At 39.6% G+C, this 20,155-nt stretch overlaps 1 protein-coding gene across 5 annotated transcripts in view; it reads right to left on the reverse strand.

Annotated features, from left to right (window-relative positions):
* Nucleotides 1-20,155, reverse strand: part of CTNNA2 (catenin alpha 2) — a 1,136,651-nt gene that overhangs the window by 127,825 nt on the left and 988,671 nt on the right. For all 5 annotated transcript variants that reach the window (XM_082745335.1, XM_082745334.1, XM_082745333.1 and 2 more), the window contains 3 exons: nt 15,895-15,987; nt 15,114-15,270; nt 7,336-7,536 (listed from right to left, as the gene is read on the reverse strand). In XM_082745335.1, coding sequence (XP_082601461.1) covers nt 7,336-7,536; nt 15,114-15,270; nt 15,895-15,987 — 451 coding nt within the window. The remainder of the gene's footprint in view (nt 1-7,335; nt 7,537-15,113; nt 15,271-15,894; nt 15,988-20,155) is intronic.

The following is a 20,155-nucleotide window of genomic DNA, read 5'->3' on the forward strand; positions in this document are numbered from 1 at the left end:
GGAGTAAAGGAAATCTCTTTTTGTCATGGAATCTTGAGCTGAAAGCCAGAGGCTGCTAATGGACTTATGCTCTACTGAAAGATAATGAAACATAATGTCCTAGCTTTTTAAATTCATTTTATATTCATTCATATATTCATTCTGTTTATGTATATTAAATGCTAATTATGTGGTAACAGTGCTCTAGATTCTCAGTAGTTACAGAAACACCTGTCTCTAGGAACAGACAACCTAGCTGTGGACCACTGAGGCACACACTGAAGTTGACACACTAAACATCAAAAGACTGACACAATTCCCTGTTGTCTTCAACTGAGAATGAGCCATGTCTTAAAGTACAAAATCAATGCACAGAGGAGGAGGAAGAAATGGAGAACATCATGGTTTTGATTTATATTTCCCTAATGCCAAGTGATGTTGAGTACTTTTTCACTGTTGGCCATTTGGATGTCTTCTTTGCAGAAATGTCTGTTCATGTCTTCTGCCCATTTCTTGATTGGAGTATTTGTTCTTTGGGTGTTGAGTTTGGTAAGTTGTTTATATATTTTGGATACTCGCCCTTTCTCCGATATGTCATTTGCAAATATCTTCTCCCATTCTGTTGGTGCCTTTTGGTGTTGTTGACAGTTTCCTTTGCTGTGCAAAAGCTTTTAATCCTGATGAAGTCCCAATGATTCATTTTTGCCTTGTTTCCTTTGCCTTTGGAGATGTGTCTTCACTGAAGAAGCTGCTTCAGCTGAGGTTACAGAGGTTGCTGCCTGTGTTTTCCTCTAAGATTTTGATGGATTCTTGTCTCACATTTAGGTCTTTCATCCATTTTGAGCTCATTTTTGTGTATAAGGAAATGTCCAGTTTCATTCTTTTGCATGTGGTTATCCAATTATTCCAACACCATTTGTTGAAGAGCTGGTCTTTTTTTCCACTGGCTATTCTTTCCTGCTTTGTTGAAGACAGTTGACCATAGAATTGAGGATCCATTTCTGGGTTCTCTATTCTTTTCCATTGATTTATGTTTCTGTTTATATGCCAATAGCGTCCAGTCTTGATGACAGCTTTGTAATAGACCTTTAAGCCCAGAATTGGGATGCCACCAGCTTTGGTTTCCTTTTTCAACATTCCTTCGGCTATTCGGGGTCTTCTCTGGTTCTATACAAATTTTAGGATTATTTGTTCCAGTTCTGTGAAAAAAGTTTATGGTATTTTGATAGGGATTGCATTGAATGTGTAGATTGTTCTAGGGGGTAGCACAGTCATTTTAACAATATTTGTTTTCCCAATCCATGAGCATGGATTTTTCCATTTCTTTGTGTCTTCCTCAATTTCTTTCATGAGTACTCTATAGTTTTTGGAGTATAGATCCTTTGCCTCTTTGGTTAGATTTATTCCTAGGTATCTTATGGTTTTGAGTACAACTGTAAAAAGTAAGGAGGTTTCTTCAAAAGTTGGGAACAGAGCTACCCTATGATCCAGCAATTGCACTAATGGGTATTTATCCCGAAGATACAAATGTAGTGATCTGAAGGGGCTCCTGCACCCCAATGTTTATAGCAAGAATGTCCACAGTAGCCAAACTATAGAAAGTACCCAGATGTCCATCAACAGATGAATCGATAAAGATGTGGTGTATATATACAAAGGAATATTACACAGCCATCATAAAAAGAAATCTTGTCATTTGCAATGATGTGGATGGAACTGGAGGGTATTATGCTAAACAAAATAAGTCAATCAGAGAAAGACAATTATAGGATCTCATTGATATTGATATTTAAGAAACAAGGCAGAGGATTATAAGGGAAGAGGGGAAAAATAAAACAAGATGTTAATTTTTAAAAAAGAAATGGAGAACATCACAGGAAGGACAGTAGAGCCGGCATGGATGTGTTTTGCCTGGAAAATAATAACCATGCCTGTTTGGATAAAGTAGAAAGTTCAAACAGAGGATTCATGGGCAACAACTACCCTTGTTTGGTGCAGTCACCAGAAAGCCAGGAAACAGTGACACATTTATTTAAAAATCAGTGATACTGACCATCCTCAAATGACAAACTATCAGGCCACATAGGAGAAGCTGTGGCCCCCAGGCATCAACTAGTTTAACATTAAAGTTAGTTGCCAGAAGTCAAAGAATGGAGTTCTTCTGATTCTTCACCTGCATTTGTTCAACTATGTTGTACTGACACAGCTTTACCACCCATTACTATTTCCAATTTTGGTACTTTCTATTTGCTGATCCTCTTTTATTTTCTAGGCAAAATATACAGAAATGGTGTAAAAAGTTCCTCTCTGTTCTTATGGAAGCTTTACAAAAGCATAGAAGTAAAAATTATACCATCTCTATTTAGTGAAGGAAAGAAACTAAGAAGGCAATATACTATATGACATTCTGTATGACAATACTGTGGAAAGAGTAAAAGATCAGTGGAGCCAGGGGTGAAGGATGGAGGGGGGGGGGGGGTTGAGGGATAAATAGGTGGAGTACAGATGACTTTTAGGGCAATGAAGATATCCATCATTATGTTATCATACAGGGTAATGGTCATTTTATGTTAGTCTAAACCCACAGAAAGTATAACATGAGTGAACAGCATGATAAAGGATGGACATTGGGCCATTATGATGTGTCAGTGCAGCTTTTCTAACTGTAATAAATGTACTAATCTGGTAGGGCATCTGATCATAAGAAAGTCTATGAATGTATGGAGTCTAGGGGTACATGGGAGTTCTCTGTACTATCTCCTCAGTTTTGCCGTGAACATCAAACTGCTGTAAAAAAATAGTTTTAATTTTAAAAAAAAGGAGAGAGAGGGGGAAAGAAAGAGAAAGAGTGAAAAGAAAGAGAGAAAAGAAAAAGAAAACTCTACCATCTGTTTGGACCACATGTTCTCCAAAGTACTGGAATTTTAATCTCCACATATCGAGTGCCCACTAACATGAAGTCTTCATTTAAAATACTTTTTCCTGTTTCCTCTTTTTTTCACCCCTCTTTATTCGTACCCTCTGAAAAGGAAACTGATGGCAGAATTCAAAGATCTCTCAACTTAACCACATTCACACTGCCACAAACTTGTATTAGATATCCAATTTATAAAAAAACGACATTTCAATATAATCCATTCAGTGAAGATAAGCTACTCTTTATATACCTAAATATACTATGACTGAATGTATTTCCACCCCCCCTCCCAACCTTCTGCAGCAATCTGACCTTGTAAATGAGATCTCTAGAGATGGGTCTGGTCAACCATGCATGTGTTTACTACCAAGTTGTTGGGAATTTGTTAGAATTCAGGTTTTACTGAAGAGCCCATTAAATATGCTATGTAAGTATTTAATGGGTCCAAAGTGGACCATGTTTGAGTTTTCATCATCCTCAATAGTTTTATTTTAAAAAAAAAAAAAAAGGTAAATTTTTATATAATGTTGCCGTAGGATTTTAGCATACTAATAAGCCACAAAATTATTTTCTCAAATTTAATTCAGCATTCATAAAAACACCAAAAGCACTCTTCAACAAAACACTATCTTCACTGAGAAAGTCAAGTAATTCATGGAAAATCAGCTACAGACTGTTATGTCACTCTTTGGATCCCTTTCAATTTCTAGCCACTCTGAGAAGGCAGCCAGGTGGTAAAATGGGAGTCCTTCTGCAGAGGCCCTCCCTGGCAACATTTCCATGTCTAAACGGGGGCTGGCCTATGTTTGCAAACCCCTTCAGCAGCAAAGTCTGGTCTAGTCAAGACTTGGAATGTTCAGCCCTTTTTTAGATTCTTCTTTGTAATACATATGTAATTCTTCTCTTACCCCACCCCCTTCGCTTCTTTTATCCTATGGTCACAGTACATAAGCTCCATTTTGCCTTGTTTGAACTTGTCCCTATTTAGGGATATTTCTCTCCCTCAGAGCAGCTATCCTGAATGGAGGTTATTCTGACCACCCTTCAGGCCTCTGGCAATGTCCAGAGATACTTCTGATGGTCACAACTTGGAATGGGGAAGAAAGTATGTCCTCCAAGCATCAAGTGGGTAGAGGCCAGGGGTGCTGGGTATCCTACAAGGCACAGGGCAGCTCCCCACCCTCAAGAAATAATTACCTCAACTAAAAGGTCAGTAGTACAGAGATTAAGAACTTCTGCCTTAAGGTCTGGGATATAACAACACAGACATAAAACTGAGATGGTGACAGGCAGAAGAAAACACAGTATTTTTTATCTTCCATATTCTGGACTCCTCTTCCTTTCCTTCCCCCTTCCTTTTGGCACCTTTGCCCTCTGTGCCCACTACCCCTGTGTTCTAGCCCCAAAATAAAATGCACTCTCAGAACGAAGTTTGATAATGCTTCATATATATATATATATATATATATATATATATATATATATATATATGAAACAAAGCATTATCTGGATATTAAAGATATATATAGCAGTTTTATTTTGAGGACACAGGTCTCCATAGCCCAGCCAGACAGTGACAAGTAGACTAATTCAACAAAACTTCACAACCACAATTGCAGAACTCCTCCTACCATCTCCCTCCAACCCCCAAGTGTCTAGGACAGTCCCAGCAATTTTCATTAGCATGAGTGAGTTAACAGCTCAAGCTTTTGCTTTCATTTCTTTGACAACCTGTGTAGCTACTCATAAGAAGCAATATTGTTTCTATTTAGGAAAGAAAAACCTGAGTAAAGAAGCCAAAGAATGCATATCCATTGTATATTCTAGTTCTGAGCCCACCAACATCTACTTTTCCTTGATACATATTTCTGTATGTTTAACTACAGTTGTGTAGAAACTATTTCCATCTCTTCCACCTGATGACTGCCCTAGTTACCATCAATAGTTCTTGAAAAATATAAAAAACTTTGTACCACTTCTCTGTTCAATTAAGAACTGTATGTGAACATCAGAATCACAAAGGTATCTTTAGTTAACTCCCCAGAGTATTTAGTCACTGAAAGGAAGGGTTGAAATGAGCGTTTTAAAAGCCCTGACAGTAAACAAATAAGAAAAAAATCTAGATCAACAACAACAATCCTGGATGGATTGCTGTTTCATATTTCACTGATTTTGTTGTTAAGAAGAAAGAAAGAAAGAAAGAAAGAAAGAAAGAAAGAAAGAAAGAAAGAAAGAAAGAAAGAAAAAGAAAAGATAAGAAAGAAATGAAAATCACCCAGAAAATTTACATTCCAAGAGTCTGAGTGAAAATTATGTAAAAATAGCTCAATCAACTAAGCATGCTGCCCTTGCCTTTAAGCAGATTTTGACCTAATGGGCACCATACCTTCTGTTCATTAAAGCAGCCCAAAATACAATGCAAAAACAACTCCAGAATGTCTCTTGAACAATGCATGAATTCTTGGTGTGCACAAAGTCACACGTAAATTGGCCACACCCTCTGTGCCTTTCATCTGTTACAATGAATATGCCTCCCAGTCATGAGCCGGCATGCGCTGACAGTCCTGCCTTCATGCCTTCCACCTTCTCTGGTACTCCTTCCCCAGGGTCAGACCCAAGGGAGGGTTGCCATGTGGCCAATGCACGGTATAAGCTGAGACTTCCTAACAGAATACTAAGGGGCCAGAAACTGAGAGCCACAGAAAAGCAAGGTCTTCTTAAGGGTGAAGAAAGGGGTGCCTGGGTGGCTCAGTTATTTAGCGGCTGCCTTTGGCTCAGGTCATGATCCCAGGGTTCTGGGATCAATGAAGAACCCCTCATCAGGCTCCCTGCTTGGCGGGAAGCCTGCTTTTCCCACTCCTCCTGCTTGTGTTCCCTCTCTAGCTATTGTCTCTCTCTCTTTCTCTCTGTCATTATAATAAATATAATGTTCTTTAAAAAAGGGGTGGTGGTGAAGAAAAAAAGTCTTTATGTTGGAGAATAAAATGCCTGTTCTTAATTCTTCCAAATGAGGAAAGAAACTGTAGGGCTTGCTTTGTGCTGCTTTATTGAATGCTAAGGACAAGCCACGTTGAAAGAAGACAGTGCTAAATTTCAACTAATTAAAATGCAGATATATCTTATTATCATTATTATTATTCCTAATCCGAAATCTGTGATGATTCTCAAGAGCAACAATCCCTGAATGTACTCTTTCTGTTGTGATGATACTCAATCCCCTTTCTGTTTATATTTCAAAGAGAGCATCTGAGGTCCACGTTTATTGCTGGTTTTTTCCTTGCTATTTCAGACTAACAAACATCTACAGATGTCTTTGTAAATAACCTTTTTCCCTGTAGAAGGAAACCTATTTAAACTAACATGTTGTATCATGTAGAACTTGGAACACTGCTTTATCTGACCTTTCAGAAACAGGTTTTTTTGTTGTTTGTTTTTTAAATCCTAATAGTTTCCACAGTCCATCTACAGACCAGGAAAGGCCACAATTGACATGTGAGGAGAGGTCCTTGTGTGCCCACATAGGGCTCCGTTCATTACCGTTTCCCGTCCCCATCCAAAACAAGCTTAAATTCTCTTTTTTCTAACCCTTTGTGTTCTCTCCTTCTCTGAACTTTCTAACCACTGGTCCCCCTGACAACACATACACACACACAAAGTATTAGGGACTTGAGAAAAGGTCTGAAGCCCTGTGACTCTTATCTAGAGCAAAAACTACTAAAAATCGGGCAGTCTTTGACACAACTATTCAAAGGGATGGACTGTTCTGCTAACTCAGTGAAAATAAGCCTTTTTTCTCCATCCCAATGCAACAGAGAGCTATGACCGGCTCCCACGAGTACCCGAGACTACCACAGCTGGAATCCCCTAGTGGACAGCATGCACTCTAGAACAGAACATCGAAGGCTTTCTTAGAGGAGCAAGGCACATACTCAAACTCTGACCCCTGGCATCTACCACCCCTTCGAGCATTTCATATCCAGATACTATCAAGAGGCTTTATGCTTTCTCCTTCCTCAAGGTCCTGTCTTCTCAAGAAACAGATGGAGAAATGGTTTCAAATTCAAGATTCCCAGTTTCCACCACATCGCCACTGTTTTCTAGACTGGCGACCTCTTTCCAGTCTCTTGAGTCATTTAAACCTCCACTTTCATATCCATAGTCAGAGATAATTAAAAATTTACCTATTTCATAAGACCCTTGTGAGAATCAAGGGAGATCACAGGTGAAAACTATAAAGTAGTATATACATGCAAAGCAATAAAGTTGTTATTCTGCTAAAGTTATACAAATTCAAACTAAAAAAAATGAGAGTTCCCCCGTTATGATCAGATGTAGTTCAGAAGCACAGAGGCTTATAAAAGACAATAAAAAAGATTAATTCAAATATGGAAATTAATCATGGCATTGACATTTTGGTTGTATCTAATATCCCTGTTTACCTGTCTCAGAGAGCAATTTTGTAGCTTCCAGAACCTTCTCAGTATATACACCAGCTTCATAGTTCTCCATCTCTGCATTGATAATGTGTATCACTCGAGCTGCCCGGCCCCTGATGGCCCCCGCAGTTCGGTCCAGGGTGTCCACATCCCCTTCCTGGAGGGCTATGACACACTTGTTCACATCCTCCAAGATGTGATTCTCTGCAGAGGAAATACAAACATATTTACATGATTTTATACCATTCACACACTTAATAAGCCACCTAAGAGCAAGTCATCAACTTCCTGACCCATCACCTTGCACATCTCAATACATACCTTATAACACTGCAATGACATTTTAAGAATATACTTTATAATTACAGTAGCAGTTCTCAAACTTGAGCATAAGCCCGAGGCTCCCAACATCATACAGAATGCCAAGGTGTCACTCCTCCTAGAGTTTCTGACTCAGTAGGCCTGGGGTGGGCCCAAGAAATTGCATTTCTACCTAGTGTCCAGGTGATTCTAATGCTGTGGGCTTGGGGACCATACTTCCAACACCATCCTTTCAATATCTGAGATTTATTGCATTTTAATAGTGGTTGTGGCAGGAGTGTATGGGTGGCTTACTCAGTTGAGCAATGACTCTTGGTTTCAGCTCAGGTAATGATCTTGGGGTCCTGGGATCCAGCCCTGGGGAAGGCTCCATACTCAGCAGGAGGTCTGCTTGTCCCGTTCCCTCTGCCCCCCCCCCACCATCCCCACCCCTGCTCTCACTCATACTCCTACTCTCACCCTTTCTCTTGCTCTCAAATAAATAAATCTTACAAAAAGAAAAAAGGAAAAAAAGTGGTTGTGGCAGTGAACATAAAGCCAACCTGATCAGGCAGAAACATTTCCAAACATGACCAGAAACAAGCTTGGGGTGCATGTTTGGTTTGTTTTTTTTTTTTTTTTTTTTTTAATCATGTTTTTATTAAGAAGACATTCAAGGGAAACTCTGAAATGACCAATACCACCTAATCAGTTTTTTCATGTCATGTCATGCACAAGGTATATGCAATAGGAAAACTGACCATATGAAGAGGATGACAGTATTCTCCACAGTTAAAATATAATCCAGTCTGTGGCTGTCTCCCTCAGATTAGAGTCAAGGTCAGTGATCATTCTCCCTCATTGCCCAAAGTAGAATCCAGTCAGGCAAGCTGGCAAGTTTCACTCTCTAGTAGCATAGAGAAAACGTGCAATTCGGTCCCTCATGGTGTTGCACGTATGCAATTTTGTATTTTTTATGCCCAAAGTGAGATCTATAATTATGCCCCTTGAACATTCTTTAGAAACAGAATTCTAAGGAAATGCTGAAAAAGTTTAGTGCTCTATGGAAAGAAAAGAACTTAAGCCAAAAATACACATACACACACACACACACACACACACACACACACACACACTATAAATAAAGAGAACAAGTAAGAAATAATCTTAAGTAATCTGGTAACTTTTAAAAAATTCAATAAATAGTTAATAAAGCATTTAAAGAAATTATCTCGAGAATTTTCTCCGGCTGGCTCTGAATTTTAAAAATTTCTAAATAAGGAAAGAGGGGAAGGTACTCAGCCAACACCAGTCTGCACCATGGATCTCTCCTTTCATTAAGTCAGTCACTCAGAAGGAATATCTGTTCTTTCAGGACCCTAGGCAAAAACTTGCAAAGTATAACTTTTCGTAGTGTAACCTCTGTTTCAAGAGGATTTCCTCATGCAAGCCACTACGAATTTCTGATTTCTACCTTTTCCAGTTCTTTAATTTCAAACAGAAAGTACAATGGAAAAAATGGAAAATTTTAATACTCAGATTTTTAAAACTCACAAAACGTAGTACTTCTTATCATTTTCTCGAGTAAAAAAAGAAACAATTGTAGAAATACAGACTTTAAGATGCTTTCAGTTTGGTTAAGGAATTCTAAAAACCACCGCTTTCTGAGATTCCAGTTTGTGTCAAACAAACTCACTTAAAAGGACACCTGAGTAGAAGGTTTATTCAAACCTGATATAGGGTTTCAAATACAAAAGTTTGATGTTGAAAGTCCTGGCTTATGGCCCTGCTGGATCTCTTCAGAGGATTCAAATGTGCCCTTGCCCCAAAGCAAGCAACTAGAAGGGGCTGCATGTCAACAACATGTATCCATCTGCTATTTTTCCTTTCTCTAAAACAATAGGACAGCAACACTACTGCTTTTTCACACATAGTTTATAGATTGAATTTTAGATTCCATCTCTATTCTGAAAGCAGAACCGAGATGGAATGTCTTAATTATATTAGATCCTAATAATCTCCCTAGAGTTGATTTAAAATTTTTTTTTAATTCTAAGAAGCCCACTCATAACCTAATATCTTAAAATGAAATGGTATTTTTTTTCTTTAAAACCTATTTCCCAAACTAGAAATGTGCAACTAGGTTAATTAGGACACCAGAAAAAAAATATGCTTTAATAGATTAAAGGATACATATTTGAAAGAGGCTAGCAGAAGCTGGAAATCCAGGTCTCAAAAGCATTGCTTTTAATTAGCCAAATCAACTAATTTGTGCAATGGTTAGTTTAGTTAATCACGCTATGTGACTAAAGTATAAATTTTACAATTTATTGACTAGTTTTTCTTAATCAATTTTTTTTAACTGCTAAGATAGCTTACTCAGCATTTCCCAGCATTTCCATTTTATGGAAAATTCCATTTCCTTTTATGGAAAAATGAATCACAATTCCCTCACGATAGTAGTTATATTGGCGGATGGTGTATATGTAAAAGCTAGGATTTGGAATGCTTCAAAATAGATTTGCATTTTATTAAGCTCAATATGAACAATGTATTTGAGAAAGAACAGGACCTGTTCATACAGACATGTTAATTGATCAAAAGATCCCACATAGTATATAGAGAGAGTTCCACACCCCTTGTAATAACTTCTCCTCTCCTCTCCTTCTCTCCCTCCACCCTCAAAGTCTGGGACCCACAAATCTGGAAGCACACCAGTCTAGGATCAAGAGGTACAGTGAATTATTTGAAGGCAGACTCGGTCCTTCATTCATATTTTCATTCCTGACAGTGCCTTATACACTGCAGGTGATCAAAGAAAAAGGCACTAAATAAACATATCTATTGAACAACGCAAAAGGCAAGGGAAGCAAGGGAAAAAATGAACTATTGGGATTTCATCAAGATCAAAAGCTTTTGCACAGCAAAGGAAACAGTTAACAAAATCAAAAGACAACTGACAGAATGGGAGAAGATATTTGCAAACGACATATCAGATAAAGGACTAGTGTCCAGAATCTATAAAGAACTTAGCAAACTCAACACCCAAAGAACAAATAATCCAATCAAGAAATGGGCAGAGGACATGAACAGACATTTCTGCAAAGAAGACATCCAGATGGCCAACAGACACATGAAAAAGTGCTCCATATCACTCGGCATCAGGGAAATACAAATCAAAACCACAATGAGATATCACCTGACACCAGTCAGAATGGCTAAAATCAACAAGTCAGGAAATGACAGATGCTGGCGAGGATGTGGAGAAAGGGGAACCCTCCTACATTGTTGGTGGGAATGCAAGCTGGTGCAGCCACTCTGGAAAACAGCATGGAGGTTCCTCAGAATGTTGAAAATAGAACTGCCCTATGACCCAGCAATTGCACTATTGGGTATTTACCCTAAAGATACAAATGTAGTGATCCAAAGGGGCACATGCACCCGAATGTTTATAGCAGCAATGTCCACAATAGCCAAACTATGGAAAGAACCTAGATGTCCATCCACAGATGAATGGATCAAGAAGATGTGGTATATATACACAATGGAATACTATGCAGCCATCAAAAGAAATGAAATCTTGCCATTTGCGACAACATGGATGGAACTAGAGCGTATCATGCTTAGCGAAATAAGTCAAGCAGAGAAAGACAACTATCATATGATCTCCCTGATATGAGGAAGTGGTGATGCAACATGGAGGCTTAAGTGGGTAGGAGAAGAATAAATGAAACAAGATGGGATTGGGAGGGAGACAAACCATAAGTGACTCTTAATCTCACAAAACAAACTGAGGGTTGCTGGGGGGAGGGGGTTTGGGAGAAGGGGGTGGGATATGGACATTGGGGAGGGTATGTGCTTTGGTGAGTGCTGTGAAGTGTGTAAACCTGGTGATTCACAGACCTGTACCCCTGGGGATAAAAATATATGTTTATAAAAAATTAAAAAAAAAAAAACATATCTATTGAAAGGAGACCACTATGTATTTTTATCCTAAAGGATTTTTAAGAGAAAGAACTCAGGAAGTAAAAACAGGAATACTGTCCCAACTAGAAAAGAATACAGTAGAAAAAATAAGAAGCATAAAGAGAGAGGGCTCCATGGCTGGGGAAAAACCCCTCAGGTTCTCTGGATGTCACACCTGGACAGGAAGCATGGTTTTTAAATATAGCATAAAACACTTTACTGCAATATTTTTTGCAGTAAGCTAGCTTGAATTTTTTCAACCTTACTATTTCAGAAAAGATGTAATTTTGCTATTAAAAAAAATCACCAATGACCAGAGCATTTATTATAAACCACAAAAGGTATAGATTCTAAATCCAAAACCAAAGCTCACTGGTTCCTTTTAAAAACTCTCACAAACTCAAGACCTGGAGCTAAAAGAAAAACAACAGGCAAACACAACAAAATGCTTGGACATTATGGGATTCTGTTTATCTGTTCTTCAGATCTTAGATGCCTGCTATTATGTGAACCAAACCCAAGAATTAAACTGTCACATGCTTAATGCGAAGACACTCATTTTAAAACACTATTAAAAACTGTAGTTCTTACCCAGTGGGAAAAACTTAAGTGTCCTAACACAGCCATTTCACTTTTTTACGAGTCCAGGCCACATCTGAAAATTGGTTTTGCTCCTGTAATGTTAATAGCTAGCATCATTACTCCTCCAACTTGTTGCATTTCACATGGACAAATTAAGCACTCAAGGACACAGTTTCAGGTAGCATGAACAAAACAAAACTGTAGGCTTTTATTTTATTTTATTTTATTTTTTCCACTGAGCCATCCAGGCGCCCCAAAACTGTAGACTTTTAAAAACAAAGATCTTTGCCTTTTTTTTTTTTTTTTTTAAATACAGTTTCCTGCCAGGACAGATATTCCCCTTAGAAGAAACTGATACATAAAATGTCATTAATGCCATTCCAAAAGATCTCCTGGGCCAAACTTGCAATTTACTGATGCAAATGTTTTGGCTTCAGCTTGGAGAGGAGAGGAGAAGTAGTTTCCCCAACAATTGGGTCGTATCCATAGCCTACCAGCAGGACCGGGCGGGCTGTGTTATTATTTGTCAAGCCCGGCTGTCGAAAGGTACCTGCCACCTCCAACTGTCAACTCCAAAGGCATGCTCCGGCAGGCTCGGCCAAGGCTGGCTCCCTGACAGTACCTGTTCATTTTCCTGTCATGGCCTGCCGTGGCACTTGTACCACTGGGGTTGGACTGCACAGTGTTATCAGCAGAAGCCAAAGCCTTTCCTTGTTGCTGGTAATAATGAGATACACAAAGGAAACGCAGGGAGAAACGTGGTGAAGAGGCAGGGCTGGGGGAAGAAAATTAAGAAAAAGCTTTCCAAATGGAAACAGTCTGAGATAAGACCTCCTCACCCTGCACTTCCTTACCTTCAGAAATTTTTGTACATGTATTTTAAGAAAAGGAGAAGTTGGGAAGTTTCTAAGTTCTGAAATGATTCCTCTTTGAAAAAGGGAGTCCAGGCAAATTTTCTACTCATTTGCAGGCAAAAGGGGTGACAGAAGCAAATTTCCAGGGGCTAAGAGGATTGTTGTGAGACCTGAGGCTGGTGAGGGGGGAACCCCTGCCCTGTCTGGGGGCCACTAGAGTCATCTGGCAGAGACTGACTAGATACAAGAGGTGACCACCTGTTTATTCCACACCATCCGAACTCCCAGCATGCCTATCTCAATAATTTCTAAGCACTGCACGAGATGCACTGTTCAGATTATCTTTTACAGGGTTAGGACTCAGCCATTGTCAAAGCTAATCTCAGAAATGGCAACGTATTGAATTCTTTATCAGCTAGCTCCCAGCTACGGGTATATTTAAATGAAGAGCTGCTTTGAAAAGTCACTGAAACATCGCACCTTGGAAATGAAAAACAAGAAAGGTTTCTGAAAGGAATTAGAGAGTGTGGAATGAGGATACCAGAGGTGGGCAGAAGAGAACCACTAACAAGGAAAGCTAGATGTGCCGTAAGAAATTCCCTGCTATCTTGACTCACCGAGACCCACGTAGCTTCTGAAAAAGAGGATTATCTAGATTTTCACACCATCTCTGCCCAATTACCTACCCCCTTGGTGACTTATTTTACTCAAAGGAAGACCTGGAATACTAATACCTATCTTACAGAATTTTGGTAAGAATTAAAGCGAACAGCAGAGTCAGGTAAATTATAGACACTGAACACTTGTTCATTCGTTTTTCCCATCTGCCTTCTCTTGCTCTCCATGGTTTCAAAGTTGGGTTTTCCATTATCCATCAGACCTAAAGATTTGACTCTGCTGCTCTCAGACAAGCTTCAGACAGAAGCCCTCAGTAGGAACCCGTCGTCTGTTTCTTACAGAGAAGCAAAGACTGCACCTAGACAAAATCTCCAAATAGGGTATGCATCCCCCGGAAATTCCTTCTAAATTATTGCAGTCAGGGTCCCTTCTGCTTGGATCCCACCAGTACTGCTGTGACACCTTCTGTCCCAGGCCTCAGGTGCTAAGGATAGGCAGGCCCTGGTCAAGGCTTGGTCTACCTATGGGTAGAGTCAATATCTGGTCAATTTTAATTTTCAAGGGTCACTTGATTATTTTAATGCCTCACAAAGGAGGCTGATGTTTTCAGCAACCTCCTCTCCCATTACTCCCACAGAGACTCTTTTACGTAAAATGTGCCAAATGTGTTTGGACAAATGTATTTGGAAAAAAGCCCATTTGCTGGCTGGTAGCCAAATTTTGAAACAGCATTGATGAGTACCATTAAAGGTCAAATTGACTACACAGTTATTCAAATACACTAGCATCCTTCAGCCTGGCTTCATCTACAAAGAAAGAAGTTAAAATTTCAAGTGAGGACTCGTTCTACTGGTTTTCTCTAACTTCCTTACACATCCTCACAGATAAGTATTCAAAACCTCAATGACTCCCAAGTATCTCCTAGTGGGTACATTAAGTGACAAGTATTTGTACCTGCCTTTTTTTCTTTTTTAATTGTGTTATGTTCGACTTATCATAAACCAGGGTAACTTCATTTATTGGAAAAAATGACCCCTTCAAACATGGTCAAATTGGGCTGATTGCTTTTTTGATTTTTTAGATACAAACTATGAGGATTAACCAATCTCACATACCATACCCTTTTTTAAGATGGGTTATTCAGATGTATGCCAACCCAACCTGCTTTAAAAACTCTAGGAACTAAAAAAGGAACCTACGTCTCCTTAAATAATCTTCCCAGGTTGCCGATCTTTTCATCGGGAAGTTGTGTTTTCCTCTCAAATGCTTTGACTCAGTGTTTTGAAATAATGTGCCCACAAAAGAAGACTTTCTAAGAGGATATTCCAATCACATTTGCAGAGATGAGTGAAAGCTCAAAGGGCCAAGAAGACCACTTGAAACAGAGACCTATGACCCTTGCAAGATACTCCTAATCTTGTTCTCCTCCAGCTGCCTTGGAAGAGGCCAATTTGTGATTACCTGAGACAGAAAGGAAGTCATCCACTGAGGTGATGTCATCCACGGCCTCTGTCAGCACTCGGACCTGCTTCTCCCACTGGTCTTTGAAGACATCCATGTTGTCTTGAGCAACTTTGCTCTGTGGTCGGGCAGCCAGTGTGAGAGCAGCATTGATGACCTATTTGTTAGAAATATCCAGAAACACACTGACTACACTATTCAAAAAAAACAAAAAACAAAACAAAACAAAAAAAGCCCACCAAAAAAAAAACAAGAAGGTCAAAGGCCACATTGAAACCCTGGACACTGTAGCTTCTACAGATAGGGTTGTCAGGGTTCAAAAGATAATATAAAACATGAAAGATGAAATATATTATCAACTACCATGTGTTTTCATTTGCTTTGTTTTTTGTTTTTGTTTTTAAGATATAGTCATCAGCCTCACGTTTCAAAAAGTGTTTCCTGGACAAGTTGTATTTACTTAGCGCAGATGTAGTAGAAAGCTAACTCCTGTCCTCCATGTACAAGGTTAGAATTTAGTTGAGACAAGATAAATAGATATGGAGCATTTAAATGACAGCCCCAAACAGAACAAAGTCAATAGGAGTGGAAAACACAATAATTACCAAAGTAGTTTTGAAGACTGGGGCAGTTAGAAATTCTTTTTGAGAGAGAGAGAGATCTTGAAACAGCCCAGGGACAATGACAAAGCAAGGCAGGGAGAGACCAGAGGGCCTGATTGGAGAGGACCCCGAGTGTTAGGCCACCAATGGGCTTTTGAAACAAAGTGAATGAGGCTTACCTGGGGACACAGGCTGTCAATCTGGGTGGCTGCCATCCGGACTAATTTTACCCCTTCCTCATTGTTGGAAATGGAACAGGCCAAGTTGGCAACCTGGATGGAAGAGAAATGGAGAGAAAGTCATGTTGGGGCAAAGGGGAAGTATACTGTTGCCTGAACTTGCACCTTCTCCAGAGTCCTGCATCCAAGGGAATCCTGTTACAAATAAGGGTACCTTTCAGTGATTTACCAAATACTGCTGGTTCTTATGTTACATTAGACATGTACGCCAGAAAAGCAGAGTGCTAATAGTAATTTGTTACTTCAAGCACACGCAATAATGCATTTAACTGGGTTACTTTGATCCATTTTCCCTTATGGACTGCTCTCATGACCTACCCTCTCACTTGAGCCCTCGGACCCTCTCCAGAGTGCACACTCTCCAGGGAGTGTGGGGCACTAGATTTTGGCCACAGGAGTGCTGAACTCTGACCAATGAGGGAAAACACTACAGTATACTTTGGATTTAAAAGAGACTCACAGGAAACTGAAAATGAGAGAGTTCTACCCAACGGAACCCTTATCTGCCTATCAGAGTCTGTCAGGAAAATGCTAGTCCACCAGTAGCCTACTCAAGGGCTTTCAGGGTCTAGCCAGTCCTGAGAAATCCATTGAAAAGGCTGACCTAATCCAGGAGGCAATGATAGAGTGTACCACAAATTGGAATATGTGGGTCTAGTATAAAGGCATTCAGTTTTGATTTTTAAAAATACTATGCCAGACAAAACAGCTGCACTATATTCGAGCTCCCGAGTCAAGCATTTCAATTTGTGTCATTCTTCTTCAAGGAGGGAGAGTTGGTAATACAAGGTCAGATTGATTGGCCAAGGTCAACAGCACACAAAGCCACCATCAAAACACTGATCAGTCCCATCAGGCTAGTGCCAAGAGGACAAGAGGATGGGGATTAGAAAGGGCAAAGGAGCAGAGAAGGGCTACCAGGGCTAGGAGCAGTAGGGCAAGTAGAACAAGTGATTAGCAGAGCAAGAATCCCCTGAGCCTTGCGGTCACCTGCCCTTTTGTATCCTGCCACCTCTGCTCTCCAAAACCAGGCTGCCTCCTTACCATGCCTTAATGCTCTGGAAGATTAAAATGCACCACACATGTGTGTGTTCCAAATGCAAAAGAAAGCTTAGTCAGACAGTGTGGAGAGCAAGGGATTGGAGGTCAGGAGGCTTAACCACCACTAGTTATATAGTCCCTTCACATCTGGAGGACCATTTTCTTATCAGCAAAAGGAGATGGGTAGATGGAGATACTAGGAACACTTTCAAAGATTACTTCAATAAATCATTTAATGTTAAGAATCCCATTTTGAAGCTTTTAAGGAAGAACACTTGAAGTCTATTGCAGTGAGAATATGTACTCTGAGAAACCACAGATGAAATTCCAAACATTATCGGTTTCTTATAGTTTACCTCAGATTCTTCAGATATTCTGAAAACTAAGTAAAATGGTGAAAATAAATTCGATTTTTAAAGACAAATATGCCTTACTGTGCCCATTTATAGGATGCCAAATGCCCAGAGGCGTGAGGCTTCTTGGAGGCAGAGCAAATATAATGCAGGTTCTCGATTTTTGTTCTGTTGTCTATACTTCACATTTTTGTTAGTCTTCATTATACTTGTATTCAAGCACATTTTACATTCTAAGAGCCACAATAAGTATGTGATATAAAATTGGTGCTCAATATGTGTGTAATGAATTAAAGAGCCTTTAATAGCTTTTATATATATGTATATATTATATGCAGTACATCATATACTCTCAAAGATATAGCTGAGCTACCCCTTTAATCTAGCGCATCAATGTTTATATACCTTCCAGCAGGTATTTACCAACACTATGGTACTGAACAATGGTTCCTATATTTTGGTCCACTGTTGAGTCCATAAGGTAGTGTCCCTGTTCACGGTGGCATGAAAAAATGTCAGGATGGGGTGACTTTTCCAGAAAGATGTATGTATTTAATTTCCATTTCTTCTAATGTTCAATTAAATTCTTCCTATTTTTGCTGTTGGACAGCTTTTCATTTTATGAAATGAGGATTTCAGATAGGTTTGTTTGCTATCATCCTTGCTTGGTGTGTGAGACTCGAGGTCACACTTTTGCACAGCCCTGGACTTAAGCTGAAAGCTTTGGCACGTGGCTTTATATATGACAATAAGAGAGCCTGAGGGCTGAGAAAAAGGGGACCAGCTCCTGAGGAAGGAGATGCCCCCCAGTAACTTCTGCATGGTGATAATGAACTTTTCTTTGTGTATCTTTTGAAATGCGTGTTCATTTTTTGTTTAAATAAACTCTATTATGGCTTAGATCTAAAGTGGGAAACTCATTGCCCAGTAGAATCTAATTAGGGGGAAACCATGCTAATAACACCTAGAAAAAGTTAAGAGCTGACAATTCCCGATATCCTTTAATTATTCTCTTTAATTTACTGATCCATAAACCCTCAAGTCTGGCAGGCTCCACTCTGCAATGTTCTACTGTTTAAGTCCACCTAAAATCAGAATTTTATTTACCTGGTATTGTATTCTAAGACACTGAAAATATTTCCAACAAGATGCTCAGGATTTCAATATCTCCAAAGGCAGTCAGTTTTGCACGTCTTAAACTGGCCATGGACTCCAAATTCTTTTCTTCCTTAGGCTTGCCTTTCTGCTTTTCACTGGACCCTTTGCATCATGGTGACTCTGAATATGGTTTTAATATATCGCAATCTCTACAACTCTGTCACCAAATGCTAAGTTTTGGTCTTGGAGACAGGTCCCAATCACTACTGTAGTTTGAAATGCCAAATAATATCAAGACTACCGCACAGAATAAGTACTTGATGATTTATTTTACCTGTTCTTTAACTACAGTTCTGATGCTGGATATGAAACTCAGAAAAAAATAAAATGTCCTATTTTTCAAGTCACAGTATTCCCCCATAGACCTTGTTTTTGTTTATTTGTTTGTTTTTTGTTGTTTGGGTTTTTTTTAAACCAATTTAGCATGATGATCTTCCTAAGAAGAGGAAGGTAAGGAGCAGGTAGAAATTGGTAGACAAGAATCACAAGATATTTGAAAAATATTTATGTAAGTAAAAAAAATGGACAACAGATCATTAATTGACTAATGTTACTAGGCTGCCACCCAAAAGATGTTGACCAATATGATTAATTTTTTTTTAATTTATTTTTATTTGACAGATAGAGATCACAAGTAGGCAGAGAGGCAGGCAGAGAGAGAGGGAGGAGGAAGCAGGCTCCCCGCTGAGCAGAGAGCCCAATGCAGGGCTTGATCCCAGGACCCTGGGATCATGACCTGAGCGGAAGGCAGAGGCTTTAACCCACTGAGCCACCCAGGCGCCCCCCAATATGATTAATTTTAATAAAACTTTGAAACCTGCCTGAGTCAATCAAGCAGGTGACACTCACGGCCTGCCTGTGGCCTGATTTCTTTGTTCTTGATTTGTTTACAACTTAGCAGATGCAACAAGAGTCCCCAGCTATCCTGGAAGCTTAGAAAACAATAAAACATATCAGTAGTGATTAGATGTTGGACTATTTAGATTGATTTGGGATTTCTGGAAGAGTCTCGGTCACAAGTAAAAGTGGCATTGCTCCTTGGTTTAGCCAACCCATCTAAATTCCCAGCAATCTCTTGGGACAGGAAATCCTCCTCTATACCTTCTGAGAACAATGGCTTTGGGGCAGCAACAGCTAAGCGGACTCAGCCTCGTCTTCTATCTCTCACTCAGTGTCTCAAAAACCAGTTCTCTTGAGGAAAAGGAGGAAGCTTAGCAGCCATCACTGAATTGTGTGCTGAGGACGACAAGAACTTTAGGAGCCCAGAGAAAGGAACAATTAGTAGTCCTGGGTGGGAAGCAGGCAACACATCACGGAGAGAGGCAGGGTACCCATCTTACAATGCTTCTTTTCTCATTGCCTGAGTAGCACAATTGTCAGGACGCTCAAAGATCATGACGTTTTGCTGTTCTGGAGGCACACTGTGTATAAAGAGGCCAAAACAAAGGACGAGAGCACCAGGAAGATTTGAAAGACAACAAGCCCGCAAGGAGAACTCATAGAGATGCTGTTAAGAAAGCAACCTGCTCCTCCAACTGATTCTGTACAACTGGGATCCAGTCCCTAACCTTTCAATACACCAGTTGACCAAAAGCAGATATTCCAGAGACAATGATGGCAGAATTAATATGGACAAAACCACAAATGCA

Source organism: Mustela nivalis, assembly GCF_964662115.1.
Source record: "Mustela nivalis genome assembly, chromosome: 8".
Taxonomy (NCBI): domain Eukaryota; kingdom Metazoa; phylum Chordata; class Mammalia; order Carnivora; family Mustelidae; genus Mustela; species Mustela nivalis.